Source organism: Hemitrygon akajei, chromosome 9 (assembly GCF_048418815.1).
Source record: "Hemitrygon akajei chromosome 9, sHemAka1.3, whole genome shotgun sequence".
NCBI lineage: Eukaryota > Metazoa > Chordata > Chondrichthyes > Myliobatiformes > Dasyatidae > Hemitrygon > Hemitrygon akajei.
In genome coordinates, this window is record NC_133132.1 from 120,395,609 (window position 1) to 120,414,615 (window position 19,007).

At 42.1% G+C, this 19,007-nt stretch overlaps 1 protein-coding gene across 3 annotated transcripts in view; it reads left to right on the plus strand.

Moving 5' to 3' along the window:
- The window catches only part of taf1b (TATA box binding protein (Tbp)-associated factor, RNA polymerase I, B), a 102,505-nt gene that overhangs the window by 77,652 nt on the left and 5,846 nt on the right, over window positions 1-19,007 (plus strand). For 2 of the 3 annotated variants that reach the window (XM_073056889.1, XM_073056890.1), the window contains 2 exons: window positions 7,654-7,724; window positions 9,182-9,404. In XM_073056889.1, coding sequence (XP_072912990.1) covers window positions 7,654-7,724; window positions 9,182-9,404 — 294 coding nt within the window. The remainder of the gene's footprint in view (window positions 1-7,653; window positions 7,725-9,181; window positions 9,405-19,007) is intronic. The other variant, XM_073056891.1, reaches the window with a different exon arrangement.

Genomic DNA, 19,007 nt, shown 5'->3' on the forward strand with positions numbered 1-19,007 from the left:
TGTGAGGAAAACATTCCACAGGGTATAGAAAACAAGAAGTTCTATAAACACATGCAGAATGTAAAGGACACTGGAATTGGGGCATGTCCTTGGAAGAGGATATATACCAAGAAATCTGCAGAAATTTAATTTTTGATCTGTTGAATTATTCAGTTTCCTCAGTTATAAACAAGTTTATAAACATTTACAGAAGTTTGTTCTAAAAAATTATATTTTTATCTACAATTTTTAGAATTTTCTTTCACAATAACTGAAGATTCCTGCACCCTATTCCTTCATTATTCTTCGATCAGTTACTTACCTTTCTTGGTCTTAGAATCTATCAAAGGGATTAGGAGAATGCAATCAACCTGCAAGCAGCCTTGAGCATTTAAACCGATTCCATCCCAGTTATTATCAAACAAAACTTGAATTAATATCTATTTGTCATGACCAAATTAAACATTTAACAGTCAAATGAATGCTTCTGAGTTGTAGTTAGAGAAGTAATGTGAGATATAGTGTCTTTAAAGTGCACCATTTCCAAGGTTACAGCGGGACCTGCCTCCACCATTTACAGACAGTGCAGCTTCTAACTACACACTGAATAAAACTTGTGCTCATATTACCTATAATCTCTGGATTCCTGCCTGTGCCACACACCAGTGAAGAATGGGAACATTTGGCAGATAAGTGCATGGCTGAGGAACTGGTGTAGGGGGCAGAGGTTCAGATTACTGGATCATTACGATCTCTTTTAGGGAAGGTATGACCTGTACAAAAGGGATGTCTTGCACCTGAACCTGAGGGGAACCAGTATCCTTGTGGGCAGGTTTGCTAGAACTGTTGGGGAGGGTTTAAACTAATCTGGCAGGAGGATGGGAACTGAAGTGATAGGACTGAGGATGGGGCAGGACAGAGGATGCACAGGAAAGGAATGGAGGGTTATGGGCTGAGTGCGGGCCAGTGGGACTAGGTGAGTGTAAGCATCGGCACGGACTAAAAGGGCTGAGATGGCCTGTTTCTGTGCTGTAATTGTTATATGGGGCAGTTGGTTTACAAACAGAGGCAACGTGTTGTGAGACTGCTAGCAAGGACAGACTGATGATGGGGCAAAATTGCAGTCAACAGGATGAGCTGCAATGTAAAAGGGGGATAAAGCTGATGAATGCAGGTCTGAAGGTGTTATACTTGAATCCACACAGAAGATGGAATAAGGTAGATTAACTTTTAGCACAGTTAGAGTTTGGCAGTGAGCATCACTGAATTGTGATGAAAGAAAATCAAAGCTGGGAGCTTAACATCCAAGGATTCACATTGTATTGAAAGGACAGGCAGGTAGGCAGAGGGGGTGGGGTGGCTCTGTAGATTAAAAAATGAAATCAAATCCTTAAAAATAAGACAGTTAAGTTCAGAAGAAGTAGAATAATTGTGTGGGGAGCTAAGAAATTGCAAGGGTAAAAAGACCCTGATGGGAGTTATTTAAACGCCTCCAAACGGTAGCAAAGAAGTGGGCTACAGATTACAATGGGAAAAAGAAAGTGCATACCAAAAGGGCAATGTTTCAATAGTTATGGGGCTGTTGTCAACATGCAAGTAGATTGGGAAAATCAGGTTGGTGCTGGATCCCAAGGGGTGGGGGGTGGGGGGGGTGCGGAATGTGTAGAATGTCTACAAGATGGCTTTTTAGAGCAGCTCGTGGTTGAGCCCACTAGCTATTCTGGTATGGGTGCTGTGCAGTGAACTGGAATTGATTATTGAGCTTAAGGTAAAGGAACCCTTAGGAGACAAGGATCATAATATGATAGAATTTATCCTGCATTTTGAGAGGGAGAAGCTAAAGTCAGATGTATCAGTATTACAGTGGAGTAAAGGGAACTACAGAGGCAAGAGAGAGGAGCTGACCGAAAGTTGATTGGAAAAGGATGCTAGAAAAGATGACGGCAGAGCAGCAATGGCTCCTGTTTCTAGGAGCAATTTGGAAGGTATAGAATAGATACATTCCAAAGAAGAGAAAGTATTTTAAAACCACCAAACTCATTTCTGCATACCTTGACACTGTTTTATTACCCCTTGTTCAATCCCTTCCCACCTACGTTCGTGCCCACACTGTGTTCCAATTCCAACCTCACTCCTTCCGAACGCTCTGCTCTCCGCTCCCTCCGCACCAATCCCAACCTCACTATAAGACCCGCTGATAAGGGGGGAGCTGTTGTAGTCTGGCATACTGACCTCTACCTGGCTGAGGCACAGTGACAACTCTCTGATACCTCCTCTTATTTACCCCTTGATCATGACCCCACTAAGGAGCACCAGGCTACTGTCTCCTATACCATCACAAACCTTATTAGCTCTGGGGATCTCCCATCCACTGCCACCAACCTCATAGTTCCTACACCCCGCACTTCCCATTTCTACCTCCTACCCAAGATCCACAAAACTGCCTGTCCAGGAAGACCCATTGTCTCAGCTTGCTCCTGCCCCACCGAACTCATTTCTGCATACCTTGACACTGTTTTATCCCCCCTTGTTCAATCCCTTCCCACCTATGTTCGTGACACTTCTCAAGCTTTGAATTTTTTCAATGATTTTAAGTTCCCTGGCCTCCACCACCTTATTTTCACCATGGATGTCCAGTCCCTATATACCTCCATCCCCCACCAGGAAGGTCTCAAAGCTCTCGGCTTCTTTTTGGATTCCAGAACTAACTAATTCCCCTTTACCACCACTCTCCTCCGTCTAGTGGAATTAGTTCTTACTCTCAATATTCTCCTTTGGCTCCTCCCACTTCCTCCAAACCAAAGGTGTAGCCATGGGCACCCAGATGGGTCCCAGTTATGCCTGCCTTTTTGTTGGCTTTGTGGAACAGTCCACGTTCCAAGCCTATGCATGTATCCATCCCCCCTCTTTTCCTTCGCTACATCGACGACTGCATTGGCACTGCCACCTGCACGCATGCTGAGCTCGTTGACTTCATTAACTTTGCTTCCAACTTCCACCCTGCCCTCAAATTTACCTGGTCCATTTCTGACACCTCCCTCCCCTTTTTTGATCTTTCTGTCTCCATCTCTGGAGATGGCTTATCTACTGATATCTACTATAAGCCTACAGACTCTCACAGCTACCTGGACTATTCCTCTTCCCACCCTGTCTCTTGCAAAAATGCTATCCCCTTCTCACAATTCCTCCGTCTCCGCTGCATCTGTTCTCAGGATGAGGCTTTTCATTCCAGGACGAAGGAGATATCTTCCTTTTTTAAACAAAGGGGCTTCCCTTCTTCCACCATCAACTCTGCTCTCAAATGCATCTCTCCCATTTCCCGCACATCTGCCCTCACCCCATCCGCCCACCACCCCACTCGGGTAGGGTTCCCCTTGTCCTCACCTACCACCCCCCCAGCCTCTGGGTCCAACGTATAATTACAACAGGATCCCACTACCAAGCATATCTTTCCCTCCTCGCCTCTTTCTGCTTTCCACAGGGATCGCTCCCTACGCGACTCCCTTGTCCATTTGTCCCCCCCCCCATCCCTTCCCACCGATCTCCCTCCTGGCACTTATCCTTGTAAATGGAACAAGTGCTACACCTGCCCTTACACTTCCTCCCTCACCACCATTCAGGGCCCCAGACAGTCCTTCCAAGTGAGGTGACACTTCACCTGTGAGTCGGCTGGTGTGGTATACTGCATCCGGTGCTCCCGGTGTGGCCTTTTATATATTGGTGAGACCCGACGCAGACTGGGAGACCGTTTCACTGAACACCTACGCTCCGTCCGCCAGAGAAAGCAGGATCAGCCAGTGGCCACACATTTTAATTCCACGTCCCATTCCCATTCTGATATGTCTATCCATGGCCTCCTCTACTGTCAAGATGAAGCCACACTCAGGTTGGAGGAACAACACCTTATATACTGGCTGGGTAGCCTCCAACCTGTTGGCATGAACATTGACTTCTCTAACTTCCGTTAATGCCCCTCCTCCCCTTCTTACCCCATCCCTGATATATTTAGTTTTTTTCCCCCTCCTTCTTTTGTTCGCTCTTTCTGCCCATCACTCTGCCTGTTCTCCATCTCCCTCTGGTGCTCCCCTCCCCCTTTCTCCCTAGGACTCCCGTCCCATGATCCTTTCCCTTCTCCAGCCTCTGTATCCCTTTTGCCAATCACCTTTCTGGCTCTCAGCTTCACCCCACCCCCTCCAGTCTTCTCCTATCATTTCGCATTTCCCCCTCCCCCTCCTACTTTCAAATCTCTTACTATCTTTCCTTTCAGTTAGTCCTGACGAAGGGTCTCGGCCCAAAACGTCAACAGTGCTTCTCCTTATAGATGCTGCCTGGCCTGCTGTGTTCCACCAGTATTTTGTGTGTGTTGCTCAATGTATTTTAAAGGCATGATGACACAACTATGGTTTACAAGGGAAGTCAAAGCCAGCATAAAAGCCAAAGGGAGGGCTTATAATAGAGCAAAAATTAGTGGGAAGTTGGAGATTGGGCAGTTTTAAAAAAACAACAGAAGGCAATTAAAAATGTCATAGAGAGCAAAAAGATGGAATACAAAGTTGAGATAGCCAACAATATTGAAAAGGATACCAAAAGTGGAAGAAAGGCAAGAGTAGATATTCGACTGCTGGAAAATGATGTTGGAGACTTAGTAATGGGGCGACAAGAAAATAATGGATTTTGCATCAGTCTTCATTGTGGAAAACACTAGCAGTGTGCCAGATGTTCAAGCGGGTCATTGGGCAGAACTAAGAGCAGTTGCTATTACTAGAGAGAAGGTGCTTGGGAAGCTGAAAGGTCTGAAAATGGATAAGTCACCAGGACTAGATGGACAACACCTGAGGGTTCTGAATGAGCTAGCTGAAGCAATTGTGGAGACAGTAGTAATGATCTTCCAAGAATCAATGGATTCCAGTATGGTTCCACAGGTCTGGAAACTTGCAAATGTCACTCCACCCTTCAAGAAAGGGGAGAAAGGAAATTATAGGCCAGTTAGTTTGACCTCAGTGGTTGTGAAGGTGTTGGAGCTGATTATTAAGGATATGGTTTTTGAGCACTTGAAGGCACCTGATAAAATAGGCCAACATCAGCATGGTCTCCCTAAGGAAAATCTTGCCTGACAGATCTGTTGGAATTCTTTGAATAAGTAACCAGTAGTTTGGACAGAGGAGAATCAGTGAATGTTGTGTACTTGGATTTTCAAAAGGCCAGACATGAGGCTGCTTAAGTAAAGAGCATATAGTATTACTGGAAAGATACTAGCATGAATAGGGCATTGACTGATTGGCAGGAAGCAAAGAGTGGAAATGGCGGGAGTTTTTTTTGTTGGCTGCTGGTGACTAGTGGTGTTCCACTGGGGTCTTTATTGCGACCACTTTTTATGATATATGTCAGTGATTTGGATGATGAAATTGATAGCTCTGTAGTGAGGTTTGGAGACGATACGAAATAGGTGGAGGGGCAGGTAGTGTTGATGAAACAGAGGTTCCAGGACTCAAATAGATTAGGAGAATGATGCACAAGATTCACGTCCAGCTTGAAGGCATTGATTACCATTGATAATTTTGTACCTTCTTTGCATAATGTCTTTTTTAAAAAAAGTATGTTTGTATCAAAGTTCAAAGTAAATTTTATTATCAAAGTACATATATGAAACATATGCAACCCTCAGATTCATTTTCCTGCAGGCATACTCAGGAAATCTATAGAATAGTAACTATAACGGAGTCAATGAAATATCAACCAAAGTGCAGAAGACAACAGACTATGCAAATGCAAATATAAATACTTAGCATAAATAACAAAAACATGAGATAACAAGATAAAGAGTCCTTAAAGTGAGGTCACTGGTTGTGGGAACAGCACAATGGATGAGCAAGTGTGTGTAGTTACCCCCTTTTGTTCAAGAACTTGATGGTTGAGGGGTAGTAATTGTTCTTGAACCTAGTGATACAGGTCCTGAGGCTTTTGTACCTTCTGTCTGATGGCAGCAGCAATAAAAGAGCATGGCCCGGGTAGTAGGGATCTCTGATGATGGATTGTGTTTTTCTACGGCAGAGTTTCATACAGATGTGGTCAATGCTTGAGAGGGCTTTAGCCGTGATTTACTGGGCTGAATCCACTACCTTTTGTAGGATTTTTGGTTCGTCAGCATTGGTGTTTCCATACCAGACTGTGATGAAGCCAGTCAGTACACTCTCCACTACAAATCTGTAGAAGTTTGTCAAAGTTTTAGATGTCATGCCAAATTTCCGCAGACTCCTAAGGAAGTAGAGGCGCTGCCATGCTTTTTTCACAATTGCACTTGCCTACTGGATCCAGAACAGATACTCTGAAATTGTAACACCCAGGAATTTGAAGTTGCTGACCCTCTCCACCTCTGATCCTCCGATGAGGACTGGCTGATGGATCTCCAGTTTCCCTCTTGTGAAGTCTACGTTCAGATCTTGCTGACATTCAGTCAGAGGTTGTTGTTATGACTCTACTCAACAAAATTTCCAATCTTCCTCCTATATGCTAATTCATGACCACCTTTGATTCAGCTTATGACAAGTGGTGTCATCAGCAAACTTGAATATGGTATTGGAGCTGTACTTAGCCACACAGTCATAAGTGTAAAGTGAGTAAAGCAAGGAGCTAAGCACACAGCCCTGTGTGCACCTGTGCTGATGGAGATTGTGGGGGAGATGTTGTTGCCAATATGAACTGACAGGGCTGTCAAGTGAGGAAATCCAGGATCCAATTGCACAAGGAAGTATGGAGGCCAAGGTCTTGGAGCTTATTGATTAGTTTTGAGGGAAAGATAGTATTGAATGCAGAGCTGTAGTCAGTGAAGAACATCCTGTTGTATGCATCTTTGCTGTCCTGATGTTCCAGGATTCAGCGAAGAGCCAATGAGATGGCATCTGCTGTGGACTTTTTGCTCCAGTAGGCAAATTGGAGAGAATCCAAGTCACCTCTCAGGCAAGAGGTGTTATGTTTCATCAACAGCCTCTCAAAACTTTTCATCACTGTGGATGTAAGTGTAACTGGGTGATAGTCACTGAGGCATGTCACCATGCTCTTCTTGGGCACCAGTATAATTGAAGACTGCTGAAATGAGAGGTTAAAGATCTCAGTGAACACACCAGCTAGTTGGCCAGCACTGGCCTTTAGTATGTGGCCAGATACCCCGGCCGATCCCAATGCTTTCCGTGGATTCACCCTCCTGAAGGCAGCCTCACAAGTCAGCTTCAAATACAGAGATCAAAGGATCATTGGGAGAAGTGGTGGTTCTTCCATGTTCTGGTGGTCAAAGAGAGCATAGAAGGCATTGAGCTCATCTGGAAGCGAAGCCCTGCTGTCTCCCTGCCACAGCTGTTGTGTATCCCTCGTTGACTCAAGTTTGTTTGCATGCATGTGTAAGTATATACATACACATACACAGTTTTGAATAAATGTCTAGCTCTGTATCCTGCAGCAATAAGTTCCGCACGACATAATTGAATTTGACAAAGACAATCTGGGAAAGATTATCTAACTATAACCCATGTGAGTCATTGAAGTACTATTTATCTATTTTGTTGATTTTGTGCATTTGAGTGCCTTCATTTCAGATTGATAAAGAAAACTTAGATCAGGAGATCGTAACATGTCCATGACTAAAACAAAAAGTGCTAAGATATGTGTTACACTTCACAGATATCTGTGGAAATGTGAAAAACCACTCTTCTTTTCTGTAAAAGACCAAGCAGTAGTCTACAAAAGGAAGCGTAAGTGCATTTATTTCCTTGGTATTACTCATGGTCGTAAATGTTTTTTGTTTTGATTAAAATAAAGTTTTAAAAAATTCTCTCTCTTGGTTGCTAAATACAAAGAATGTCAGGTTTTGTGCATCTGGATGAAGTGAGACTATACTTGTTCCAACTTTCCAGCAACAGATATTCCCTATCCTAGAAAGGAAATGAAAGCAGAAGTGCCTGAAACATTTAGCAAGCCATTCATATGAAGGGTCTCTTTAATCTTAAGAAGTAAACCAGATTTTCTTTCAACAGACACTACCCGGTAATTCCACGTCCCATTCCCATTCTGATATGTCTATCCATGGCCTCCTCTACTGTCAAGATGAGTCCACACTCAGGTTGGAGGAACAACACCTTGTACACCGTCTGGGTAGCCTCCGACCTGATGGCATGAACATTGACTTCACTAACTTCCGTTAATGCCCCTCCTCCCCTTCTTACCCCATCCCTGACATATTTAGTTGTTTGTTTTTTTTCTCTCTCTCTGCCCATCACCCTGCCTGTTCTCCATCTCCCTCTGGTGCTTCCCCCCCACTTCTTTCTCCCTAGGCCTCCCTTCCCATGATCCTTTCCCTTCTCCAGCTCTGTATCACTTTTGCCAATCACCTTTCCAGCTCTTAGCTTCATCCCACCCCCTCCGGTCTTCTCCTATCATTTCGCATTTCCCCCTCCCCCTCCTACTTTCAAATCTCTTTGTATCTCTCCTTTCAGTTAGTCCTGATGAAGGGTCTCAGCCCGAAACATTGACAATGCTTCTCCCTATAGATGCTGCCTGGCCTGCTGTGTTCCGGCAGCATTTTGTGTGTGTTGTTTTTATCACAATCATATCTTCTTTTAGAAACATTTTTCAACTTGTTCATGAAGGAGAGTCTGATTTTTAGGTTTTACTTGCCAGGTACTGGTAGCTACTGAATATTTTGGCAAATGACTAATCTGAGTAGTGAGTATTGATGCAGTAATACACCAAAGAAGGCTCCATAGCTGAATCTGACAACTTCAACCGACCTTCATAGGCTAGAATGGTTTGTTCGCACAAAAAACCAAGAAAGAGCATACTAGATTATTTCTCCACCATCCCTCATTACTCCAAACAAATTCCAGTTTGAAAGGTCAAGGAACTGCAGCTAATTTTCATGGGTCTGTTGATGTGGTTGAACTCTGAATGAACTAAGGAACAACTTTCTGCTCTTTAGCTCAGACATTGTGCCTTGTAGTATAACTGCTCACCAACCATTGGAGGGAGCACCAAGGTGCACTGAAAACTGATGCAAGGTGGCAAAAAAGGGTGTTGGTATCCTGCACCTTGTTGAACAGAAAACTGACCACATAATCTCAAAATTAGCCAATATTCAGAAGTTGGTGCTTGTTTAAAAAAAATAAAATCTTGTTACCTCCTGGTTTGAAATTAGGCAACTCTTTAATTTTAGGTATTATCCACAGTCTTACGAAACAATTTGTTAGACTTACTTCCCAGCCAGCGATGGAAAGGAAAGAACCTTCCAGTTTCCGGTTCAGTTGGAATGAAGACAACCTGGAGAGACCTTGCTTTCATGGAGACAGTCTCAAAGGATATGATAATGAAAAAAGCAAACGAATTATAAATGTGAACGACCGCTACTGGCTCTGTTGTCTGAAAATCTGCAATGAGAAGTATGTAATTTGATTCTATAAACAATACAACCATTTGGAAATTGCAGGCAATTTCTGAATTTGACTTTGCAATTAAATTTCAGAATTATTAATTTGCATAAAGTATCATTCAATTTAGTGAAAGATCTATGCATAAGACTAGTTAAGTGTAATCTAACACGAGTTTTATAAAAGAGAACACAAGGGCTTCCGGATTAGGTGTCTATTATCCCTCCAGTCTGCTCTACAGTTCAGTAGAATCGTGATCGATCCTGACTTGAAATCTGCTTTCCTGTTTGATATAGAATGACTCCCACCTATTGGAAGGCATCAGATGTAACATACTCTTTAAGAGAGGAGAGGGAAAAAACACAAGGTACAGATCAATTAGTCTGGCATTATTAGTTTGGAAAATACTCAAAGGGAACAAGATTGGGCAGAATGTGCATTGATGTGCAAAACAGAAATCACCTTAGAGCAGATTTAGGATATAATGAGCAGAATGTAACAGGAGGAATCAGTAGACATGGTGTATTAGGACTGAAAGAAGACCTTCAATGCATACTAAACAAAAAGTCATACAGCAAAATTAGACCAAGTGAGATTGAAGCTGATTATACAGATGTGGTGGGAGGTCATGGCCAGGAAGGCGCTGGAGGAATCGGTGCTTGTTTCCCAGCTGCTCATAATGTAATGTTTGTAGAGACACCTACTGAGTTCCTCCAGCAGATTGTTTTTTGATCTATTATTTGTGATCTGGATGAGGGGAGAAGCTATAACATATTAAGATTTGTTGAGATACAAATTTGGATTGCACTGTGAGTTATGAGGAGGATGCAGAGAGGCTTCAGAGGTATATATAAGCAAGCTAAATAAGACAGACAGACATACTTTATTGATCCCGAGGGGTTTCGTTACAGCCTATCAGAGATAGGCTCTTCTCAGCACCTCAAGTCAGGCCAGAGCCAGCACACTCATCGTCATCGGTGCAATCACCACCGGCGCTGCGTAGATTGCAGCGACGGACTCGACCGCCTGATAGACTGTAATGAAAAATAATAGACAGAAGGTGAAAAGCACATGGTTATTTATTTTGATAGGATTTTTTTTTAAATTGTAAATGGTAAGGGATTGAAATATGCTGGTGTTCATGAGGACCTGAGTATCCATGAACTCAAACACTAAAAGGTAATGTACACGAGCAGCAAGAAATTAGGAAAGCAAACAGTATGTTGATATTTATTGCAAGAGGATTTGAGTACAAGGGTAAAGACATCCTATTGCAATTAGGCCATAAGACATAGGAGCAGAATTAGGCCATTTGGCCCATTGAGTCTGCTCCACCATTCAATCATTGCTGATCCCATTTTTTTCTTCCTCAGAAACACTGCCTGGCCTTCTCCCTGTACCCTTTGATGTCTTATCCAATCAAGAATCTATCAGGCTCTGCCTTAAATACACCCATTGACTTGGTCTCCACACCTACCTGTGATAATAAATTCCACAAGTTCACCACTCTCTGGCTAAAGAAATTTCTCCGCATCTATATTTTAACTGGACACCCCTTCATCCTGAGGCTGTGCCCTCCTGTCTTAGACTCCCCCAGCATGGGAAACATCCTTTCCACATCTACCAATTCTCGGCCTTTCAACATTTGAAAGGTTTCAATGAGATCTCCCTTCATTCTTCTAAATTTCAGCAAGTATGGACCCAGAGCTATCAAATGTTCCTCGTTGATAACCCTTTCATTCCCAGAATCATCCTTGTGAACCTCCTCTGGACCCTCTCCAATGCCAACACACATCTTTTTTCAGATGAGAAGTCCAAAACTGTTTACAATACTCAAGATGAGACCTCACCAGTGCTTCATAAAGTCTCAGCATCACATCCCTGCTCTTGTACTCTAGACCACTTGAAATGAATGATAACATTGCATTTGCCTTCCTCACCACCGACTCTACCTGCAAGTTAACTTTTAGGTGTTCTGCACAAGGACGCCCAAGTCGCTTTGCATCTCAGATTTTTGGATTTTCTCCTCAATTAGAAAATAGTCTGCACATTTATTTATAATCATATAACCATATCACAGTTACAGCATGGAAACAGGCTATCTCGACCCTTCTAGTCCGTGCCGAACACTTACTCTCACCTAATCCCACTGGCCCTCACTCAGCCTATAACCCTTCATTCCTTTCCTGTCCATATACCTATCCAACTTTGCTTTAAATGACAATACCAAACCTGCCTCTACCACTTCTACTGGAAGCTCATTCCACACAGCTACCACTCTCTGAGTAAAGAAATTCCCCCTCATGTTACCCTTAAACTTTTGCCCCCTAAGTCTCAACTCATGTCCTCTTGTTTGAATCTCCCCTACTCTCAATGGAAAAAGCCTATCCACGTCAACTCTATCTATCCCCCTCATAATTTTAAATACCTCTATCAAGTCCCCCCTCAACCTTCTACGCTCAAAAGAATAAAGACCTAACTTGTTCAATCTTTCCCTGTAACTTAGGTGCTGAAACCCAGGTAACATTCTAGTAAATCTTCTCTGTACTCTCTCTATTTTGTTGACATCCTTCCTATAATTCGGTGACCAGAACTGTACACAATACTCCAAATTCGGCCTTACCAATGCCTTGTACAATTTTAACATTACATCCCAACCCCTATACTCAATGCTCTGATTTATAAAGGCCAACATACCAAAAGCTTTCTTCACCACCCTATCCACATGAGATTCCACCTTCAGGGAACTATGCACCATTATTCCTAGATCACTCTGTTCTACTGCATTCTTCAATGCCCTACCATTTACCATGTATGTCCTATTTGGATTATTCCTACCAAAATGTAGCACCTCACACTTATCAGCATTAAACTCCATCTGCCATCACTCAGCCCACTCTTCTAACTGGCCTAAATCTCTCTGCAAACTTTGAAAACCTACTTCATTATCCACAATGCCACCTACCTTAGTATCATCTGCATACTTACTAATCCAATTTACCACCCTATCATCCAGATCATTAATGCATATGACAAACAACATTGGACCCAGTACAGATCCCTGAGGCACACCACCAGTCACCAGCCTCCAACCTGACAAACAGTTATCCACCACTACTCTCTGGTATCTCCCATCCAGCCATTGTTGAATCCATTTTACTACTTCAATATTAACACCTAACGATTGAACCTTCCTAACTAACCTTCCGTGCTGAACCTTGTCAAAGGCCTTACTGAAGTCCATATAGACAACATCCACTGCTTTACCCTCATCAACTTTCCTCGTAGCCTCTTCAAAAAATTCAATAAGATTTGTCGAACATGACCTTCCACACACAAATCCATGTTGACTGTTCCTAATCAGATCCTGTCTATGCAGATAATTATATATACCATCTCTAAGAATACTTTCCATTAATTTACCCACCACTGATGTCAAACTGACAGGCCTATAATTGCTAGGTTTACTCTTAGAACCCTTTTTTAAACAATGGAACCACATGAGCAATACGCCAATCTTCCGGCACCATCCCCGTTTCTAGTGACATTTGATCTACCAAATGTCTTCTTTCTTCTACCAAAATGCATGACCGTGCATTTTCCAACATTGTATATCATTTGCCACTTTCTTGCCACTCTCCTAATCTGTCTTAAGTCCTTCTGCATCCAACCTGTTTCCTCAACACTACCTGCCCCTCCACCAATCTTCGTATCATCTGCAATCTTGGCAACAAAGCCATCTATTCCATCATCTAAATCATTTATATACAGCATAAAAAGAAGTGGTCCCAACACTGATGTCTGCAGAACACCACTAGTCACTGGCAGCTAACCAGAAAAGGATCCTTTTATTCCCATTTGCTGTCTCCTACAAATCAGCCAATTGCTAGTAACTTTCCTCTAATACCATGGGTTCTTAACTTGGTAAGCAGCCTCATGTGTGGCACCTTGTCAAAGGCTTTCTGAACTATCCTACTTGTAATCACCTCAAAAAATTCCAACAGGTTCGTCAGGCAATATTTTCCCTTAAGGAAACCATGCTGGTTTTGTCCTATCTTGTCCTGTGTTACCATCCTTAACAATTGACTCCAACATCTTCCCAACCACTGAAGTCAGGCTAAATGGTCTATAATTTCCTTTCTGTTGCCTTCCTCCTTTCTCAAGGAGTGGAGTGACATATGTAATTTTCAAATATTCTGGCACCATACCAGAGTCCAATGATTTTTGGAATATCATTGGACTCTGTTATGGTGGCCTAGGTAATATATGTACACTTAGGTCTTTCAGCTTTTTGAGCACCTTCTCCCTTGTAATCGTAACTGCACTCACCTCTTTTCCCTCCCACCCTTCAACATCTGACACACTGCTAGTGACTTCTACAGTGAAGACTGATGCAAAATACTTATTTAGTTCATCTGACATCTCCTTGGCCCCCGTTATTATTTTTCTGGCCTCATTTTCTAGTGGTTCTTTATCCACTCTCATCCCCCTTTTATATTTTTATATACTTGAAAAAAGCTTTTACTATCCACTTTGATTCTGTTTGCTAGCTTGCTTTCATATTTCATCTTTTCCCTCCGACTGATTCTTATAGTTCTCTAGATTTTCAAAAGCTTCAAAATCCTCTGTCTTCCCACTAATTTTGCATTGTTGTATGCCTTATCTTTTGCTTGTACATTAGGTTTGACTTCCCTTGTCAGCCACGGTTGTATTATTTTGCCATTTGAGTATTTCTTTGTTTTTTGAATACATCTATGCTGCACCTTCCACATTTTCCCCTGAAGCTCACGCCATTGGTGCTGTGCTGTCATCCCTGCAAGCATCTCCTTCCAAATTACTTTGGCCAACTCCTCTCCAATACCACTGTAATTTCCTTTACTCCACTGAAATACTGCTATGTCAAACTTTACTTTCTCCTTTCGAATTTCAAGCTGAACTCAATTATATTGTGATCACTGCCACCTCAGGATTTTTTACACTTAAGCTCCCTAATCACCACCAGTTTATTACATAACACCCAGTCCAGTATAGCTGGTCCCCTAGTAGGCTCAATGACAAACTGCTCTAAAGATAGCCTCAAGTTTCAGGGGAGTAGATTTAGGATGGAGATGAGGAGGAACTGCTTTTCTCCAAGAGTTGTGAATCTGTGGAATTCTCTGCCCAATGAAGCAGTGGAGGCTACCTCAGTAAATATATTTAAGACAAGTTTGGATAGATTTTTGTGTAGCAGGGGAATTGAGAGTTATGGGGAAAAGGCAGGTAGGTGGAGATGAGTCCATGGCCAGATCACCCATGATCTTATTGAATGGGGGTAGGCTCGATGGGCTAGGTAGCCTACTCCTGCGCCTATTTCTTATATTCTAAAAAAAATCTCGTAGGAATTCAACAGACTTGCTCCCTTTTGGATTCCATTGCCAACCCGATTTTCCCAAATGCCCTGCATGTTGAAATCTCCCATGACTATTATAACATTGCCCTTTTGACACACCTTTTCTATTTTCTGTTGTACTGTGTGGTCCACATCCCTGCTACTGTTGGGAGGCCTGTATATAACTGCCATCAGGGTCCTTTTACCCTTGCAGTTTCTTAAGTCAACCTACAAAGATTCAACATCTTCCGATCCTATGTCACATCTTTCTACTGATTTGATGCCATTCTTTACCAGCAGAGCCATGCCACCCCCTCTGCTTATCTTCCAATCCCTCCCATACACCATGTAACCTTGGACACTCAGCTCCCAACTGCAACCATCCTTCAGCCATGATTCAGCGATGGCCACAACATCATACCTGACCATCTGTAATAGTGCAACAAGATCATCCATCTTATTTCTTATACTTTGTGCATTGCAATATAACACTTGAGTATTGTATTTGCTACCCTTTTTGATTCTGCATGCCTAATACACTGATACTCATACAGCTGTGTGCAATTTTGTCCTATCTTCTGCCTGCCCTTCATGACAATCAGACTAAATGCTATCTTTGTTTTTTACCATCCTCCTATCCTGAGTCCCTTCACTCCGGTTCCCACCTCCCTGCCAAATTAGTTTAACTGTCCCCAACAGCTCTAACAAACCTGTGCATGAGAATATTTGTCCCCCTCGAGTTCAGATCCAGCCCATCATATTTGAATCGGTCATACCTCCCCGAAGAGATTCCAATGATCAAAGAATCTGAAGCTTTGCCTCCTGCACCAGCTTCTCAGCCACTCATTAATCTGCCAAATTGTCCTGTTTCTACTCTCACTGGCGTGTGGCACAAGCAGCAATCCAGAAATTACTACCCTGAGGGTTCCGCTTCTCAGTTTTCAACCTAGCTCTCTAAGTTCTCTTTTCAGGACCTCTTTGCATTTCCTTCCTATGTCATTGGTACCAATATGTACCAAGACGTTTGGCTGCTCTCCTTGCTTCTCCAAAATGTTGTCAACGCGATCCGAGACATCTCTGACCCTGGCACCAGGGTAAATAAGAGCCCATCTGGGATATAATTCCATTGGAAGGATTGCAACAAATATCCACCAGATTAATTTATGAGAGAATGTGAATATAGAAACATAGAAAACCTACAGCACAATACAGGCCCTTTGGCCCACAAGTTGTGCCAAACATGTCCCTATCTTAGAAATTACTAGGTTTACCTATTGCCCTCTATTTTACTAAGCTCCATGTACATATCCAAAAGTCTCTTACAAGACCCTATCGTATCCGCCTCCACCACCATTGCCGGCAGCCCATTCCACGCACTCACCACTCTCTGAGTAAGAAACCTACCCCTGACATCTCCTCTGTACCTACTCCCCAGCACCTTAAATGTAGAAAGGATATATTGAGGTACAAATAATATATAAGGCATCAATCAGTTCTGGACCTATTTTCTCGAGTGTAGAAGAACAAGATGTTATTTCATTAAAACGTTCAATATTTTAGCAGTTTTGGAGATGCGAGTCTGCAGAGGCTTGGAATGTTGAGCAAAGAAACAAGTTAAGGGAGGAACTCAGCAAGTGAGACAAAGGGATAGTTGACGTTTCAGTCAAGATCCTGCATTAGGTCCTGCAATATATTGACTATTCATTTACCTCGACAAATCCTGCCTAACCCATTGAGTTCCTTCAACAATTTGTCAACACTACTTAAAAAAAATTGAGAGGATTTCCTTGACATCTAGCGCCAACGGTTACAGACACAAAAGAAGGAGGTGGTCATTCAGAGCTAAGCTGAGAAGTAATTTCTTTAATGAAAAGGATGTTATGGAGGCTCAGTCACTGAGCATTTTTCAATAGAGATTGGTAGACTTTTGCATACTAATAAATTTTAATGCTTATATGGGTAGTAAAGAGGCATTAAGGAAGAAAATTGGCTGATCTTATCGAATGGAAGAACATGCATGCTTCTACTACTTTTTAATGTTTTAATAATTCCCTTAATGACTTTGTATATTGAACTCTGCTGTAAATATACTTAATTAAACAGCCACAGCCAATAAGATGTAGAATTGCTATGATTTGCAATCCACTGCAGAAAGCATTTGCCCCTAGTGAAGCTACATAAGTTTTTTTTCTAAAAATTCAAAATTTTCTATAGAACAGGTGTAGTAAAATTCTATAATGAAACAAAAAAAGCTGGAAACCCACAGTAAGCCAGACAGCATCCTTGAAAAGGGAAACAGGGTTAACAGTTCTAGCCCTCAGATGGAAGATCTTTGACTCAAACATTTGCTATTTCCTTTTCCACAGATGCTGCCTTACTTGGAGATTTCTGTGCAATTTCTGTTTTGTTTCAGATTTCCAGCAATTATTTTGATTGTTGTAGTGAAGTTCCATACTCTGATTGTATTTTAAGATTTTTAAAAAATGTGTGTTTGATTTATGCCTTTAAAATATTGAGTAGCTGGCAGTTGGATACTTGGTATTTTTTATATCATACTTGTCTGAGCTTGAATGTATTCTCACTTCTTGACTGAGCCTTCATTGTGTGGCAGATGGAAAGTAAACAAAGTGTTGTATTACGTTTACTTATTACAGGTGCGTTTTTCTGGGTGAGTAGGATGTTCCAAGATATGACAAGTCATGCACATCGCAATGTAAATTCTTTCATTGCATTAAATATTTTAGAGTTGTGAGGATTTTTTTTCCCTACAAAGATGTATCATTTAAAAAATCAAGTAATGAGATATGCCTATAGATTATAACAAATACTGCATCTAGGCCTGGTGTAATTCATTACTTAGCAATAGATATTGATAAATGATTCTACTTCATGCTCACAGACAAATATTTTCATCATTACTAATCAATTATTTATTATGTGTAAAACACAAGACTGATGGAGAGGGTTTAAACTAGGTTGGTGGGGGATGGGGACCAGAGCAATAAGAGTGAGGTTGAGGCAGTTGATATGCATGTTGATGCAGTGTAGTGAGGCTGTGAGGAAGAACAGGCAGATGACACAGCAAAACTGCAGTCAGTGGGATGAGTTGAAGTATAATGTGGAGGCAGAGTCAGAAATCGTGATGAATACAGGACTCAAAGTGTTATATTTGAATGCACTGTATATGGAATAAGGTAGACGATCTTGTAGTGCATTTAGAGATTGGTACTGTAGGTATGACATTTTGGACATCACTGAATTGTGACTGAAACAGGATCATAGTTGGGAGCTTAACATCCAAGGTATTGAAATGACAGGCAGGTAAGCAGAGGGGGTGGGATGATTCTACTGGTAAAAAATGAAATCATATCTTTAGTGGTGACATAGAATCAGAAGATGTAGAGTCCTTGTGAGTTAAGAAACTGCAAGGATAAAAAGACCCTGACAGGAGTTATATACAGGCCCTGAACTTTAGCTAGGATATTGGATATAAATTTCAATGGGAGATCAAAAAGGCATGCAATAAGGATAATGTTACGATAGTCGTAGTGGATTTCAATATGCAGGTAGATTGGGAAAATCTGGTTGGTGCTGAATCCCAAGGGAGGGAATTTGTAGAATGCCTATGAGATGGATTTTTAGAGCAGCTGGTGTTTGAGCCAACTAGGGGAAAGGCAATTCTGGATAGGACTGAAATGGCTAACACAAGGGGGCATAGTTTTAAGGTGCTTGGAAGTAGGTACAGAGGGGATGCCAGGGGTAACTTTTTCACACAGAGCATGGTGGGTGCGTGGAATGCATTGTCGGCAACAGTGGTGGAGACGGGTACAAGAGGGTCTTTTAAGAGACTCTTAGATAGGTACATGGAGTGTAGAAAAATGGAGGGCTATGCGGGAGGGAAATTCTAGGCAGTTTCTAGAATAGGTTACATAGTTGGCACAACATTGTGGGTCAAAGGACCTGTAATGTGCTGTAGATGTTTATGTTCTATGGATTGAGTGTTGTGTAATGAACCAGATTTGATTAGGTATCTTAAGGTAAAGGAACCCATAGGAGACAGTGATCATAATATGACCCTGCAGTTTGAGAGGAAAGGAAGAAGATAAAGTTGGATGTATCAGAATTACAGTGGAGTAAGAGGAATTACAGAGGCATGAGAGGGGAGCTGGCCAAACATGATTCAAATGGGACACTACAGGGATGATGGTAGAATAGTAACAGCTCGAGTTTCTGGGGGCAATTCAGAA